Source organism: Lytechinus pictus, chromosome 2, assembly GCF_037042905.1.
Source record: "Lytechinus pictus isolate F3 Inbred chromosome 2, Lp3.0, whole genome shotgun sequence".
In the NCBI taxonomy this organism is placed as follows: domain Eukaryota; kingdom Metazoa; phylum Echinodermata; class Echinoidea; order Temnopleuroida; family Toxopneustidae; genus Lytechinus; species Lytechinus pictus.
In genome coordinates, this window is record NC_087246.1 from 42,905,563 (window position 1) to 42,924,029 (window position 18,467).

At 37.0% G+C, this 18,467-nt stretch overlaps 1 protein-coding gene across 1 annotated transcript in view; it reads right to left on the reverse strand.

Annotated features, from left to right (window-relative positions):
- Nucleotides 1-15,265, reverse strand: part of LOC129279424 (proteasome assembly chaperone 2-like) — a 34,306-nt gene extending 19,041 nt beyond the window's left edge. The window contains exons 1-2 of the mRNA XM_054915536.2: nt 15,023-15,265; nt 2,362-2,533 (exon numbers count right to left, since the gene is read on the reverse strand). Of these exons, the coding sequence (XP_054771511.2) occupies nt 2,362-2,533; nt 15,023-15,265 (415 nt within the window). The remainder of the gene's footprint in view (nt 1-2,361; nt 2,534-15,022) is intronic.
- Between the last annotated feature and the right edge of the window lie 3,202 nt (nt 15,266-18,467).

Sequence of the window (18,467 nt, forward strand, 5' to 3'; positions counted from 1 at the left end):
CATTACATAATAAATGATATATCATGTTAGTAGGGACAGTGATTTTCCGTTTCAAAAAATTGCCTTTTCCGTTTCAGAAAATCTCAAATTCCGTTTCAGCATGTCAGAAAACGGAAATTCCGTTTCCCCATAGACTTTGTACACACGGAAAAGTGACAATTCCGTTTACACATTGAATAGCAAAATCACAACACGTACACTCGCATTGGTCAAAATTTGTATCTGCTACTGTACCAACAACACAATAGAATCCGTTCTAATCGGATCTATGCGGGTGCATAAAATATTTTTACAAACCCATTTAGCATGCATACATCCTCACCTTTCACATTATTAGCATTATTTCACGGTGAAATGATATTTCATCGATAATTTTGGGGTTTTTTGGACATCGTTATCATCAGTCAACGTCTTTTGCCAATCCGCCATCTTGGATTTTAAGAACACAATATCGTGCTGTTACATCTTCAAACATAGAGGGCAGCAACACACGACCGTGTAGTTGAACGATACGTGTGCATGTGAAGCCCAACCCGGCCGGCCATGCAGAGCCGGCGACGGGTGCGGGGTACAATCGAGTGTGCTGATGTCGAGTGCAGTCACGATGTGTGAATTGTCATGATAGTAGCGAAGTGAGATCGTGTTTTCTGGGGTTTTGTGGCTATTTAATATTCTCATTTTGTTGTGATTTTGGAGTAATTTATGTTGCTATTCTGTGAATTTTGAGGGAAAATATGTTTTCCGTGATTTTCCGTTTGAAATGCCACTTTCCGTTTCAAAAGGCCCTTTCCGTAAATTCTGTCCGTTTTCCACGATTGCGGAAAATCACTGTCCCTATGTTAGCATTGATGTTTTTCATATATTAATTCATCCATAGATCACAATTACTTGCAGTTTAGTGATCATTTTTGTGAAAAATTAATTTTCCCTATTCATGTTGTACATAATAGGGTATACAGAGGTCTGTGGCGGCCATTTTGAATATCAAGAAATAAAAATTTTGTCAAAAATGTTTTATTCAGAGAGTATTTCACTCCTGCAACACAATTTCATACATTTTATAGCCAATTTGCTGGCAATTTTATGATTTTCATGGGTAATATGCATATTTTGGCGGCCATATTGGATTTTGCCAATTTGCGGAAAATGCTCAAGGTTACACGAGTGGCATCATTCAGATTCGTAATCAGCACCCTCGAATTGACAAAAAACCATAAAAAATTATTGTATATATGAAAAAACAAGGTTATGCCTCTTCTATCCTGGACTACTACTCAAGCTTTCTACTCCTTGTGTTTTACAGTCCTTTTTAAGGACTACTCATTCCAAAAAGAAAAGTCTACTTCCTAACCTCCACTTTCTTGCCTTTCCATTTCACTTCAATCTCTATCCACTTTTATCTCAGTCCATCCAGGACCTTACACATGGTGTACTGTTAACCACTTCCGCAAAACAAAAATAAATCATATCATTGTCACACGAACCACAATAAGAGGATACAATCATTTGTATGACACTTTCTGCCATTCTGATGCAGCTGAATTCAAAACGACAATCTGTATTTAAAGTAAGATGAATTGAAAACTTTAATTATAGTTCGTAACATTCAAAATCTATGGTAAACAATCAGTCTTTATCCCGGGGGGGGGGGGCACTTCCATTGACGAGTGGATACCATGCGTGACCATGGGGTCTCGAAAAGCACCCTAAACAACTATTTTCCATATTGGGTTTAGTACGGCCCCACCTCTAACAACTCACACAAATCGTAGTCTAAACACGCATACTGTTGGGGCAAGAAGTACATCCTTTATGAAACATTTTTTTATACCCTCGCAAATTTTGCCCTAAACACATAGCTTTCCTAGCAAATTAGATACCCTTTGTTTTCATTATTTTAGTGTTTTTGACACCCTTATTACATTACATTACGTACGTAACGTGCCCTATCTTGAAAAAGACATCCATTTTACATGTTTTCATGGTAGGGCATGGTAGAAAAGTGCCCCCCCCCCCCCGAGGTCTATATCCACCTACATATTCATGATTTGTTGAGAAAGTTGTAAATTGTAATATTAGTTTTGATACTTTTTGTTGTGCAAAGTATTTCTATTTCTATTTTCTTTATACTTCATTTTCCTTTCTCTTAACCGCTTAGAGGCAATTTTGCAATTTTGCGGTATATAAAATTATTATTATTATTACATATGGAAAAAAAAAAAAAATTGTGCACTTTTAAAGTCACCCATCCTTTGCTGAGATGATTGCAATCACTACATTACACCAGTTGATAGAGTTAAATGTGATTTCAATCTACCAGTACAATGTACAATAAAGGTTTAATTTTACTGGTTAATCTACCTTCAGCACTGGTGACCAATTTTCCAGCTGCTATTCCTTCAGAATGAAATGCATCATTTCCACAGAGAGGCTGTAGAGACTGGTCTGAAAAACAACCTGTCTTTGTAAGTTTTAGAGTGTTTATTATCAGGTCACAGGTCAGTTGTCCTATATTCCCTACAGAAATAGCTGGCTGGAAAAAAAAAAACAGAACAAATAACGATTGTAAGAAACAGAGAGAGAAATAATTGAAAAGAAAAGTGTGCAGAAAATCAGACAGATGGACAGAAAAGAAACAATAAAGAGAAAACAAAGACAAAAAAATAAACAGAGAGGGTAAAATAAAGGGAACTACAGGAAAGAGAGAAAGAAGGAAAGAAAGATGGAAAGAAGGAAAAGAGTAGAAAAGGTACATTATGAAATGTGCTTTAATCTCATTTTTTAATTAAAAGGCCTATAGATATTAATTGCTTGACTATAACTTATACAGTGCGTCCCACAAAAAACAAAACCGAGATTTATCGATGCTTTATCATAACTTAATCACAAATACAATAGACAAATGACATACCATTTTAAAGCTTAGAATCTCCTCTTTCATCTGGTATTACTTAGATAATTCCTCATTCACGCATGAGTGAGCAAAAACAATTTGAAGAAAGGATACCAAAAACTCATTTGGCGGGCCGTATCTGGGTTTTAAAAAGAAAACCACAGGACTAAAAAGTTCAATATCTGCTCTTTAATTTGATACCTCAATTACAGAAAATGGTCAAAAAATAACAAAGTTCTGGTTATTTGAAATAAGGCTTGAATTTCAATAATTTCATAAAATGAAGAGGTTTTACAGGCTAGCGTTCAAACTCACTCGACATTCCGTTTTGTTGACGATCAGCCATGCATTAAGTCTTTTGTCATGTTTGTTACCGTGCGATAGCTTCTGTGGCAAACCGGTGAAAACACGTTTATTTAATGAAATTATGGAAATACAAGCATTGTTTGGAGGGATCATAACTTTTTTACTTCTTGACCATTTTTTGTGATTAAGGTATCAAAGAAAAGAGCAGATATTGAACTTTTTAGTCATGTGATTTTCTTTTTGAAATTCAGATACCCCCCGCCAAATGAGTTTTTGGTATCCTTTCTTCAAATTGTTTTTGCTCACTCATGCGTGAATGAGGAATTATCTAAGTAATATCAGATGAAAGAGGAGATTCTAAGCTTTACATTGGTAGGTCATTTGTCTATTTTATTTATGATTAAGTTATGATAAATCATCGCTAAATCTCGGTTTCGTTTTTTCTGGGACGCACTGTATAGAACTTTCTCACCTCTCTCATCGCCTACATGTAGGTCCTTATATTGTGAAATTTAATAGGTCAATAGTACAGTAGTCTAGATGATAGGTGCAAAAAAACAGCAAGAATAGTTCAAATTATGGTACAAACATGAAATTTGGCTGACTGGTTGAGTAAATAGCGCTGAACATTTTTAGTAGGGGGTGCCAAATGGATCTCTCCTTGTATAGCAACAGTTGCTAGGTAACATATTTATCTTAGCAACCACCATTTTGGGGATGTTATCTACATTTTAAAAACTTTATTTTTACTTTTAAGTGCCCATTTTACAATCCCATATCAAGAAACATTCCAACCATGTATAGAAACAGTTGCTAAGCAACACATTTTCCACAGCAACTATAGATAATATTCTTGAATACAACATCTGGACATAATGTTTGAAAGTGGTTAGAAAACTGGTCAAAATATGAAACTTGGGAGTAAAAAAATAACCCATATGCCTGAAAAGCTCAGAAGCAGTCCAAACAATTATAATGTCCGCATAATAATCATATCTAGATAACAAACCTAATTTCGATGAAACATCCATAATTTTGTTATTAATTTTTTCATACATGACACAGCTAACACACAGACAAAATTCATCACTGGGACAATGAACGTGCTTACTATTTAATGATTATGTAGGATCTCTCCTGTTATGAAACTGAGACAGGGTATTGTAGTGGATGTAGCATGGAACACTGGGAAAGAAACTGAACTTTGAGGGCAAAGGGAAGCTGAAATTTTATTGATATGAACTAATCGCTCCCAATTAAATGTCAAAGCTTCATTTGGAAGTAATGGTGGGCAATGCCCACACACTTATTTGTCTGTAAAATTTTGATATTATTGACTGACATCAATAGCATGTACAGTAGACCTGAAACTGCCTCAAGCATCATTGACTGTATGTGCAATGTATAGGACGTACAGTAGACCTGAAACAGCCTCTTGAAAGCATCATTGACTGTAATATTCACAAAGTAATGAAGCAGTACATTTGGTGATTGTACAACAAAATCTTTATAGAGAAATGGTCATCTCTGTAGTCACTAATGCCGCATCCTAAAATCAGGAAGATGAAGCGGTATACTGCAAGATATTAAATGATGTACCAGGTCATCAAAAAGTATGGTTGGAAAATAGAAAGCAATGTAAAGGTATTGATATAGCTTCCAACCTGCTTGAGATGACGTCTTTCACCATTCTTGTCCATTAAGGCCTGGTCACACCGCCCGAGCGTTGTTGAGCGGTAGGGAGAGAGGGTCGAATTTCGACAACGCTCGTCGCCGCTCACAAAATTGGGGAAAAAAATCGAAAACATGGGCGTTGCCTTAGCGGTGCACCGCTGAAGCGAGCGTAGCTTTAGCGTTGGTTAAACGGTGGCAAGCGTTGGTTTAGCGGTGACTCGAGCGTTGATAGAGCGGAGTTCTGCGCATGCGGGCGTCGCACAGTGGGCCAGAATGAGTTGAAAGTGCGCCAAAATTATTTTCCGTGTTATATTTTTACTTTAACATGTAGATTAAGGGTAATTTTGGGCGTAGAATCGACTGAACATAATTTAAAGCCCATATGACGTCACTTTGATGCCAAATTTTGATTGGCTGGTTAAAACCTATCTGTGAAAAGAAAAATTACGCTAAACAATGTGAAGTATATAAACTTTGTGTTATGTGTTACTTTAAGATTGATCAGAGTGAATGTTGGTTTATGCTTCTCACATGCCTAAAAAGTGTGTATGAGATCCTGAAAATAATTTTATGGGATCAAAATGATCATTAGATTAAAAAAATATTTTAAAATCTGAAAAATATTAACCTGCAGATTGATTCCAAATGACCTTATTCATTTCTCCCCATCTTTATAGCCAAATTCTGGTACCGCTCCGACACCTCCATACCAACGCTAAACCAAGGTTCATCACCGTTCCAGCAATCCCGTGTCCGCTCGGAAAACGCTTACAACCGCTCCACCAAAGTTTGTGAACCGTTTAATCACCGGCCGGGCAACGCTGACGAAGCAGCGGTTGTCCAGCGTTCAAGATTTCTGCGTTGGCCTAGCGGACCCAAGCGTTCACGAACTTTCGTCTAGCGGTGCCAAACTTTGACTGGGCGTTGTTAGAGCGGTAGTCAACTTTGCTGGAGCGGAAAATTGCCCGCTCCTCACCGCTCGCAATATTTTGAGCAGCTCAAAACTTTTTGGAGCGGTAGGATGGACCATCAGCGGTGGCCGAGCGTATTCGGCGTTGCCTTAACGGAGGCCAACTTTGGTTAAACGGTGGTGAACGGTAGCGAGCGGTGATGATTTTTTCTCTCCGCTCCACGACTGCTCCAACAACGCTCAGGCGGTGTGACCAGGCCTTTATATTTAAGCATTTTTTTAAACAAGGCATAATTGATTTTGTGTCTTGCCCACTTATGAAAATAACCAGAAATATTGTGATTTGCGAGGGCACGCAACAGAATTGTATCGAAACCTCATTGTGAAATGACTGGGATGGAATAACACTTGTCATAAGAGTCTTGCACCTAAACTTTAATATTGACCCCAAAACGAACTTTGACCATACCATGTGACCTCCGGACACAATAACATGTAAATCTCCGAAGTACACTTACATTACAACCTAAGTTTGGTAAAAAAAGTGACTTACGGTTGCGGAGTTCAGTTTTAGTTTCAGTATTATTTTTTTCTCATTTCCAACAAAACAGTAGACAAAATCCATCATAAATACAGTTATAACAATTGAAATGTAATAAAGAAACATGTAACACAATATATTTATATATATATACTCATCTAAATTATACATTTGAAACTTAATATGGATCATGAAATATTTGTGGCTGAAAATAACATGCTGGAAATGGAGAGGTCCACTGTGAAGCTGTGCTTGTAAATCGTGGACCCCTCAAAACAAATTATTCATCAATATTAAATTACATAATTAAAATAATGATAGTGGCCAAAAAAAGGGAAGAAAAATGTGAAATAAACAATAACATGATGCATGACATGAGTAATTTACGAAGAATAACAAGGAGAGACGATGAGGAGAACATATCTGCATGTGGACTAAAATAAGAAAATGTTTCACAGGTGATGTATAGCGAGTATGAAGTAAACGCGCAAAGGAAACGGATCAAAGTGTATGCCTGGTTGAGCAGTGGTAACGAGTTCTTCGATACCAACAATAATAACAATGACAGAAATAAAAGAGATAATAATAATGTTGATGATATTGATAATCACAATAATAATAGTAATCATGATACTAATAACAAAAATAATCATGATAATAGTAATAATAGTGATAAGATTGGCAATAAAAGGGACAATCTAAGTACAACAGGGAGAGCTAGGTTTTATAAGTAGCCAATAAAAATGTCTTAAAGTTGAATTAAGAAGACGATTCCAAATATTGAGATATTTACATTAATAGCAACCTTACAACCCCCCAAACACTAAGAGGTGATTCGACCCCCCATTTTCTTTTTTCAAAATAGTGAATTTGAACGATTTATCCCTACCCATTTTCCCTGAGTTCGCTCATGCAATGCCTACCGAGACGGGTGTTCTTTGACTGTGACGTCACCGGGGGGTATTCGGTCCCGGTGTAGTAAACAAGGCAGTGCCGTTTTGTGTACTATACACGTACGCCTTCATATTTACTTTTGTGTCAAAACTTCATTTTATCGCTATTGATTTTATGTGAACGATACTGAAAGGAAGTAATAATTATTCAAAGACATATAGTCAATAATATAACCCTACATTGTTAAAACTGTTCTTCTTTGTAGCGATTTTAGACGATTTTAATGCCTTGTTTTCGTTCGGGACTGTGTCCGTGGCGAAACAAGTCATAATGGAATAAACTGCAGTTTAAGTTGTATCTACGAGCCGGAGAACTTGCAAAGAGGAAATGATTAAAAGTATATTTATGGCCGTACTATTATTCCTAATACGTAAATTCCCTCAGAATGATACCATAGACCCTAAAGGAATAATTTCAAGGCGAATAATATTAAATTTGATCGAGATCTTCTCACCAGTCGATAACGTAGCAGACGTATTATTATGATATATTTATCCGCGTGTGGCGCGGCTCTTGCAAAAAACACAGTTGGTTGCGGAATTGCTTTGTGCCGACCGGCCGCCCGCTCCGGCTCAGCTAGCTGTCGAGCTACCGTACTATACCGCATACCTTTCTTGCTGTCTTCAACTCACTTGCGAATTGCGTTTATACGTGACGATGACCTCTAGCGTAATTAAATATAGAAAACAACTCGGAAGGCCGAGAAGAATAGTACGTTTGATTCAAGATTGTTCTGTGGAATGAGCTATGAGTGGAAATGATCCAGAGGATATAAAAATGGGAGTCAAAGACAAAAGGAAAGAAGAAAAGACGCCAGGGGATCGCTGCATGGTCATGAACTGCGGGTCGACATGTACCAGTACCAGACCACTACTGTACATTGTGTGTTGTGTGTATTGTATAGGCGTGCAGCGCGCGCAGAGCTGAGCTAGCCGCCGGAATTACTTTCCAGCTACTCACTTGATGGAACATCGTGATAAAATAAATGAGAAATAGTGAAAATATCATTCAATAACTCACTGTTTGCAATCTTACATCATGATTTAAGAGTTCATGATAGTTATTCATAATGTTTTTTTATACAGGGAAAGTAAAGATTTGTACATACGATTCCTATTTGTTTGATTTGAGTTGCTTTGAAAAAAAAAGCAAAATCATCTTTCTCTCTCTGCATAGCATTTCTGTATTATATCCGGACACCTCTTATACTAAATTCCCCCCGGTGACGTCACACTCAGAGTGATTTTTCTGTACACTCGTCTCTCGGGCTCTGACAGGTGGCTAATTTCATAGACTTTCAAAGCAAAATATCGAGAAGGCAGAGTATTTTTGTGACATGATATCTGTTTGAACAACTGATATATTCTATATATTGTGTGTGGAACTCATATTTATGGAAACTCACCCCCTTCTTAATTCAACTTTAAGTTTTCTTTTGAAGACTGCGAGTGAAGGGGAGTTTTTCAAATCTATGCGCAAAGTATTCCAAAATTTAGGACCTTCAATAATGAATGTATTTTGTGCAGAAAGTGTTTTTAGTAAAGGTAAATGAAATTCTTCAGACTGTCTAGTGGGATATTTATGAATAGTTTGATTCTTTATAAGCATGTCATGAAAAACTAAGGGAAAGGCACCCGAATTGAATTTATACATAAATTCTCCAAGATGAAACAAGTAGAGATCGTTTACTTTGAGAATATTATGTTCAAGGAAAAGTGGATCTGAGTGGGCACGAAACGGAGCATCGCAGATTATACGAATCACTTTTTTTTGTAACAATATAATTTTTTCTAACAGAGTTTGATGAGTGTTTCCCCAAAGCAAAAGTCCATAATTTAGGTAGGGTAAAACAAGAGAATAATAAAGAATAAGCAAAGATCGTTGTGGAAGATGTGATTTTAGTCTGTTAATGATACCAATATTACGAGAAATTGTTTTGCAAATATTTTCGATATGTAATTTCCAGGAGAGCTTGCTATCAACCAAAACACCTAAGAATTTTGTATGAGAAACCTGCTTAAGTGGGGGTATTGTCAAACATAATTTGAGTCGGTAATGAAGCTAAGGAGTTACTAAATAATATGTAATTCGTCTTCAAAAGATTTAATGACAGTTTATTGGTTCTTATCCATTCTAAAACATATCGTAACTCTGCATTGACGACATCAACAAGAACATTTGGATCTCTGTGTGAAAAAAACAAGTTAGTATCATCTGCAAATAAAATGAATGACAGTGAATTGGACGATTTATGAAAATCATTTATATAAAGAATAAACAACAAAGGGCCTAATAGATGAGCGGCCAGAAGCCAAAAAGTGGCTTATTTCTTGACTTTAATCCCCCCGGATGGATCAAAGCAAAATCACACATCAAATTTAAGGAAATTTTCTGAATTTTTCTAAATTGGGCATTAAAAATGTCGTAATGTGTAGCATCACCATGGAAACCAGCCTTGAATAAGCCACGCCCATTTTAAATTCTTATTGAATATTGATTTTTTACTCATTAATTTAAATTATCAGGTATTTTTTCTTATCTTTAAAGGATAGATCCACTATATATTGTAAGAAGAATTACTGAAAAACAACTTAGCATGAATTTTATGAACATTTTCTCAGAAATTGTTGCCTAGCAACATAACTTTCCTTAGCAACCATTTAGCTCCTTAAGTAAACCCCTTATTTTTCAATTTCAAACCTAGCTTTTAACTTTTTAACTAGGTTGAATAAAACCAAATAAGTTACACCAATGAAATTCTATAAAGTATTATTGAAAAATAATAAAAAGAACTGAAAACACCCATTTTAACCATTGCGAACCTCAAATAAATTTGCTAAGCTCTACCTGACATACCCCTTCACATCGTACAAATCGCCACATTATTGTTCATTTTGACATTGATACGCGTACGTACAAGTCACATACTTTATACTATTTTGTGGTGAAAAAAGTTGATTGAGTTAATAAAAACCGATCAATAAACATACAGTATCTTTTCTTCAATAGAACAACAAAATTACCATTTCATATTACCCATGGATACCAATTCATTGCCTAGCAACGACTATTTTCCATAGCAACGACTTTGATAACACTCTTCTCCCAAGACAAATCTGTGGAAAAATAGTCCATTATGAGCAATAATACTGACACAATTATCATATAGATGTCTACAACCTCGTTTTCGATAATCATTCAACAAACTATTTTATAGGTTCCATGGAGACAAATGTGTTGCCTAGAAACAATATTCCCTAGCAACGACTATGTTACCACTCTTCATCTCGGTCAAATGTGCTGAGGAAGTTGTGCCTTAGAGTAAAAATGTTGAAAAAATTAACACATGATAGTTTGTTAGGCAAACAGCATTCAGGAGTTTACCAATGTTATCTACTGACACAATTCCATTGCCTAGCAACACTATTTACCTTAGCAACGATGAATTTCACCTTAAAAAATCTTGAGGAAAATAATCCACTTTTAAGTGTACTGGCATTGGTAAATTAAAGGACACCACTTAATGTGTCTTATTTAAAAAAAAGATAATTTATCCTTGTTTGTGTATTGCTTGTCTACAAATTCTAAGAAGTACGATGAGCATGGCATTTAAACTTTATCATATGAAAAAGAGCAGCTACAAAGAGAAATTTAAATGTTGAAGATAAAAAGAGAATAATATGGTTTGGAGGATTCATAGCTGGGTACATAGCATATTTTTTAAAGTTTGCCACAGTAGGTATAGCATTGATGATATAATAGGATGGACAACACTACTCTTCAGGCACAGTCCCTGATTAAAACTTTGATCATACAGTGGGTCTTCACCTAAGGCTTGTACAGATAATTTTTTTTTTCAATTTCAGGGACCTCCTATACTCAATTAAGTCATTGGCAGAGGCTTTTGGCTGTATATTTAGATCACTCTCCTCAAGTGAATATGGAATGGTTAACAAATGGATCTGTTTTGTCAAATAATACCTAATCACCCATGCATGTCCAACGTAAAAGGTTGTGTCTGTGTCGAGGTTGAAGCCAAAAGATGCCAAAGCTGTGAGTCCGACAAGTTTCTGTTGAAACTTTAATACTATTAATAAGTGTCAGAAGTTTAATCACAGGGAACTTATGATGTCACTTTCAATCTGATAACGTTCAAGAAATCAGAAGGATGAAAGTATGGAAACTTGGGATCTTAAGCCTTAATATGGCGGTTGTTTACCTGATTGCTAAGAAAGCATGAATGCTTGTAAGCAAACAACCAGAGGACCGACAGCTTAATGTCCTCTCCAAGACCTGGTAATGAGGATGCGCCTTAAAAAAAGAGCACTAATGCACCAAGTGGGAATCATATCCAGGTCACCGGAATCCGAAACCCCCGCTCTACCGACTGAGCTATCATTCCTGATTAGCCCAAGAAAAAGGCAAGAAAACCATTAAAGGAGAATGAAACTCTTGGAGCAAGTTAGCTTTTGTGAAAGCAGAAAAATCAAAGAATAAGATCAACAAAACTTTGAGTAAAATAGGACTAGCAATAAAAGAGTTATGAGCATTTGAATGTCGAGATCACTAATGCTATGGAGATCCCCCCATTGGCAATGCGACCAAGATCTGTGATGTCACACACGTACAACTCTCCTATTCGGACACTGAAAATATACCCCAAAACATCTCTTTTTGCTCATTCTAATCATATGACAAACGATTCATCAATGATATAATGTTGTGAAACCTCTGTACTTGTCATCTCATAAAGAAAACACCTCACCTTGTGATAGACTCTATAAAAGTGAGAATATAAGTGAAATAAGTACTAAAGTAATGAGGGAGTTGTACGTGTGTGATATCACAGATCTTGGTCGCATTGCCGATGGGAGGATCTACATGGCACTAGTGATCTCAATATTCAAATGCTCATAACTTTCTTATTATTCATTCAATCTTCCTCAAACTTTCAACAATAAGTTTCTTTGATTTTTCTCTTTGATATGGATTCAGCTAGTTTCAAGGGTTTCATTCTCCTTTAAGGATAGAAAGGCTTACTAATTTGGGAGATGTTTTCTATGTCTAAGTGTCATTATGTAATATGTCATGATGTTTACACCCATCTGCTGAATAGAGACAACCAAGGAGGGGCATACAAGAAAAGTCCCCGAATATGGAGAGGAGGCATATCAGCTTACCGGTAAGTGGTCTTTGATGTTGTCCTTCAGGTATTTTTTGCCACATCGATAGTGTCAGTGACTCCGGCTGTTAAAAACTGATGCCTTAAATACTCAGTTTAAGAAAATATGTCTGAAAGAAAATACAAGGATTCCTTTCACCATGCGTACATATGTAAAGGACATTGACAAAGTAAAGCTTCAGAAAACAGGTACACATGCCACTATTGTAGGGCTTACACTAACGCTACTGCTCGTTCCATGGAGATTTAGATCAATGTAAATCTTTGACGACATCCATGGTGAAATATGTCTGAGATAATATCTAAAACTGATGCAATTGGGATGATACCCCTACAGTATTGGTAAAACAAACAAATGTTCTGTATTTGTAATGATCATTTGTTCAAATAATAAGGCTGGAACATCTAAATTACAGCCATAATATAGTATCACTGCTTGAACATGTTGAATGGAGTGGGAAAACACTGAATTGTGCAATAATCTTCAAAGTAATAATCACTCCTCAGAGTGCCAAAACAGACTCAGTGATGATCTGGCGAGTCTACATGTGACTCCTTACTGCATGTACTGTGCTATAAATCATCTCTGAACCAATCCAGAAAGACCCAAATTTAGTGTATTCCACCTTACAAACAGAGAGCAGATCAAAAACTGAGGGTCAGATGGTAACAAGCCAACCTACCTTTGCATCATTCTAGACCATTCTTTTTCATACAAAAAACATGCTGCAAAAACAAAAGCAAAATATGGAGCAAGGAATACCTTTCTGAAGAAGCTGGGAAACAGAAGGGGAATTGACAGATACCAAATCTATCTGTACCACAAATCTTGCTCTATCCTTCTCAACTGCTGCGTAGGCAGACCTTGCTGCTAAATATTTACCCCAAGTCTTGAATGTAGCTTGCAGAGCCATCACTGGCTGTTTGCGATTAACAGAAGTGAGTAATCTTTACCTTCTCTGTATTATTGCCCCACCGCACGTCAGAAGAGAAGTTATCAGCACAGATCGATGAAAGAATAAACAATCAAGAAGATAGTATTCCACTCGTCAACATGAACCTGCCAAGAGACTCAAATCTAGACATAGTTTTCTCCGCTCAACAGAATCCCTTGATGACTCTGCACGCATGAAAGCGTCACCCTCTGGTCTAACAATCTCCAGTCTGTGATGTACAATCTCACCTATGGACTTAGTACATCACTCTCCAGGTTCAAGTGAAGAATGGCCTACCTGATCTTTTTGAATCGCCAATGGGGCTACAATAGGGATGGAGAAACTACCTGCAACTGTAAGGAAGATCATAGGATACAACACTTTCGTGTCTGCTCCCTCCTACCAGAGCTATGAACTGCCACTGCCTTTGCCACTGCACAAGAGCCTTTTTACAGGAAAGCTACATGTAGATTTTGTACCATTTTAAACAGGACATGACATCTTTAATGAACCAAGAAGTAAAAAGTGTGTCATTAATAATGAAAGGAAGACGACACCTTATGGTAATCTGACATTTGGGGGAAAAGTGATTATTTACTCATGGATAGTTGGATGGGGGAGGGGGCAGGGACTTAATAGGTTCCTGATGGGGTTGTCGGTTAGGTCATGGACCTAGGTCCACGATTTGGCTAAAACTTTGCTGAAATCGGTGCCTTTATTCTTGTTGTTAGTGTTTTAAGGTGAAAATTACAATTTGCCAGTGAAAGAGCAAAGATATTCGATGCTAACATTCTTACCCAATATCTACATACCCCCCTTAAAAAGCCACCTTTTGGAGAGACAAACTCCTGCACACCTAGGCTCCCATTTGGTCACTACACAGGTCCTGTGTAGTAGAGGGTTCAAGCAAGATCTGGCTTTTGTGTTGAACGACTCCAGATCTTTGGCAGCGCATGGCTCTGGTGGTAGGGGGGCAGACCAAAAGGTGATGCACTATCTGATCCTCCCCTCAGTCATAGATAGTGTCTGCATCCCTGCTGTAGCCCCGAACTGCATATTAAGGACTTTGCATGCACCTTCCTGTTCCAGACCATAGGCGATTAAGACATAGCCAGGATGGCCATTTGTTACTTGATCCTGGGGGGCATGATTCGCTAGGTCACTCGGAAAGCTTTTGCGTCACAGACTGTCTTGATTCCAGTCTCTTTTTAGCAGGTTCATAGTTAAAAAGTGGAGGAAGGGCATATTTTTTGCTTGTTTTTCCACTCGTGCTGATACCTCTATGTGTGGGGGGACTGTGCCACACAATAGGTAAAGATCATCTACTCTTTTTGGTAGCAGACAGTCGGAAATTGCTCTGCAAGCAGCATTCAGGACTGGGTTAAACTTGTAGCATACATCAGAGCTGTTGAACGGATGGTTTGGCATCTGCTCCCCATATCGTGTTAGCAAGCCTCTTTTTGATGTTGTTTCTTTCTCCAGATTTTGCCTCTGTTTTGGCAACATGTTCTTTGTACGCAAGAGTGACGTCAAGGTAGGCAGGCTTGCTGGTGTGTTTCATTCATTTTCAACACCATCTGACCATCAGTTTCCGCTCTGCATCTCATCTATTGTTAAGGTGGAATACGCTAAGTTTGGTTTTCTCTGGATAGTAAAGATCCAGATATGCCAGAGCATCACTGAATGTTTTTTCCACCTCTTCAAATGACTGCTTCTGTGAGGCAATGTACCGTTCATCAGCATAGGTAGCTCGTTGGACAAGGACACTTCTTTGTGGGTGACCATTTTTCTGCCTCCACCATTTGCTGCTGAAACCACTGAGATTCACAAGCAACCGGTTTGAGGGCATGTTCTGAATGAGCCTTGTCATCTTGACGTTCTTTGTCATCACAATGACTTTCCTTGTAAGTAGGCCTACACTATGATTAACTGTTTCATAAGCTGCAGAGAAGTTAACAAAGGCTACTCCAGTTTTCAGACCTTCCTCAAACCATCTGATGTACTGAGTCAGATTCATTACTTTTGATAAGTAAAGGACTTTCCTGGCCTGAATCTTGCCTACTGGAATGAAGAACTCAGTTACGAAGGGAGCAATGCGGTTAAGCAGGAGCCTTTCAAAGGGCTTGTACATGTATGTGTGAGAGAGTAGAGAGATTGTTCTGTAACTCTTTCGGCTGATTTGGGTCTTTGCCTGGCTAGTTAGGCAACTACCCTCAATTTCCTCTTGCCATTGTTTTTTTCTTCATGCAAACAGTGGTTTAACATGTCAGCAGCCATTGGGCTGCAACAGATCCAAGAACTGTGATCTGCTCACAGATGCCATCATCTAATCCGGTTGCCTTGTAGCTCTTCATTATTTTCTTAAATAACAGCACAAGTAGACAAGACGTTCATGCTGAATGGTCTTGTGTATTCAAATGACTCTTAGTTGGGAAGCTGTCACTGCACTTTTGGGGAGGTTGGCACTTTGCGGGCAATATAGGGTTACCGTGAATGTACACAAGAAGATAGTGAGCCACTTGGTCGGTGGTCACTAGGGGTATGACTCGCATAGTCGTTTTCAAGGATCTGAATTGTTTTGCCCGGCTTTTCTGCTGTTGTGAGTCATGTCCATTGATTTATAGAACTACTGTCCCTTTCTTTTTTTACTTTCCATAATGGCAGTTGTCAATTTTCCCCCACATTCAAGTGTATCTGCACCAAAGGGGTAATGCTCAAAGCTCCTGAAATATTTATTGTACAGCAGCTTCGTCATCCGTCCAGCCTGGAGGATAGTTTGTACGGCAACCTCGTGGAATATTCTTCTGTGATGATTTCTTCAACAGCTTTTTAAATCTGAGAAATATTGTAAAAATTCTTGAGTACTAGAGCTAGGGGATCTATAAATAACACCGGCGATAATATTCTTATTTCCAGGAATCAAAATTTCAATGAAGAGGTTGTTGCAAACAGAAATTTCATTCAAAATAGTATAGTTACGTGATTTGCGAATGAGAGCAACACCACCACCAACTTTATTTTTTTCTATTTTTATTGATGAACTCATAATCCTTTATATGAAATGGGTGGTTTAAATCGTGATTTAACCAAGTTTCCGTAAGGCCGATCAGAGAAAGTGGGTTTGACATGGGCTTACCTATAAGTGAAAGGTCATCAAAATGTCGATTCAAACTTCTGATATTTAGGTGAAGTAAGGAAAATGTATTTAATTCAAATTCTTTCAAGACACTGGAAAACTGATTGACGGTTATGTAATTAGTAATTCCTCGTTGGGCTGGGTCATTGAAATCAAAATCAAACTCCAAGTTTACAGATGAAGAGTTCATGCTATCTCTGATAAGATTGTCGTATAAATTAGTAGAGGTAAGAGAGGCATCATTAAATTGAATAGGTCGATGTCACTCGAAGAAATCGTCATTACTAAGCCTATGGAAAGGCAATGATTGTCTATCAAACGAATCAGACATCGTCATAGATTATAAAGTATTTTCTCAATAAAGATATTTGGCGATTAAAAGAAATCATGTCTAAAATGGCGCTATCAGCAAGATATAGAGGATGTGGGGAATGAACAACGTCCACTTGAAGTAAGATTGGAGACGAGTAGATGGATAACAAATGCAAATGGAAGAAAGTGGTGATAAGGAACAAACAAGTGGAACGCCTCTGGCAGTCTCGCCTGCATTACGCGATTTAATATAGCAGCAGTGCTAACTTTGAAAACTACTATAAAATAATCATTCACAAAAACACCATTCATATAATGACATAATACCACGTTCATTGACCATAGATGACATTTGAACGGTGACTTAAGACTTGTCAACTACACCTATGTCCACATTTCATTCACTCTTTCCATAAACTTTCAAAGTTATGATGGCAATTCAACAATTACCCCAACATGGCATAAGTTTATTGACCTTAACTGACCTTTGACCTGGGTTTTGTGACCTGAAACTTACAGGGGATGTTCAGTGATAATTGATTACTCTTATATCCCAAGTTTTATGAAATAGATCCATAAACTTTAGAGTTAGGATGGTAATTCAACAAATGGTCGCATGTCATAAGGTGCTCCAATTTCGCGAACAGGGTAAAAATGGTCAAAAATTTTATTTTTTGAAATGTTATAGCTATTACCATTCTCTAAATAATGAAAAAGTTTTACGTCTCGAATACCTTTATTTTTCCTTGAAATGACTAATTAACATATAATTATTACATAGACGTCAATGTAAATGTGAATTTTGAAATGCGTTTTTCTCAAATTGGACCTGCTGCACATAAAATAAAATAAAATGTCAAAAGTTAATGCAACATTGGATCACCCTAGTAAATTGCAGTTATAATCTTGAAACATCAATAATTAAATCTGTACCAAAAATCGAATAATTATCTATTATTGTATGCATATTAATTATACTAATTAATCAACAGTATTTAATTTCACATTTTTGCCCCAAAAATACCTATGGGCAATTCCATGTTACTCACGTTACACAATTTAGGCACCTTAACATATTGTTATTGCCATATTTTGCTTACTGTGGGGTTTGACAATCTATCTTTTCTGTACATTTAATTTCTCAAAAATGACATACATTCCCATGTAAATGGTAAATAAACATGATATAGATGACCAAAATGATAATTTTCAGGCTCCCAATTGAATACATATAAAATTTAGAAATATTCAAGATCACCAAGATAGTTCTAATTGGACCATTGCCATGGCAACGGCTTGTTTTTCCCCAGAAAAATAAAAGACATAATTAAAAAAACGTTATAAAATATGATTTATCTCTAATTTCCCCCTAATTTCAGTGTTAAACAAAGATATTTTGGTTGCTAAATGTATAAATTACATCTCAAGCCATTGCCATGGCAACCAAATAACATCTAATTTACAAAAATAACATGGTTGACAACACAATGGACAGGTGGAAAATAGAATTAAAATTGACTTAATCTGTATGCTTAAGTTTTTACCCCCTCATTTGAACAAAATATACAGAAAGTGTTCTGCAGGAGTTCTTTATAAAGATAAAAAATAATGTTGCCTTGGTAAT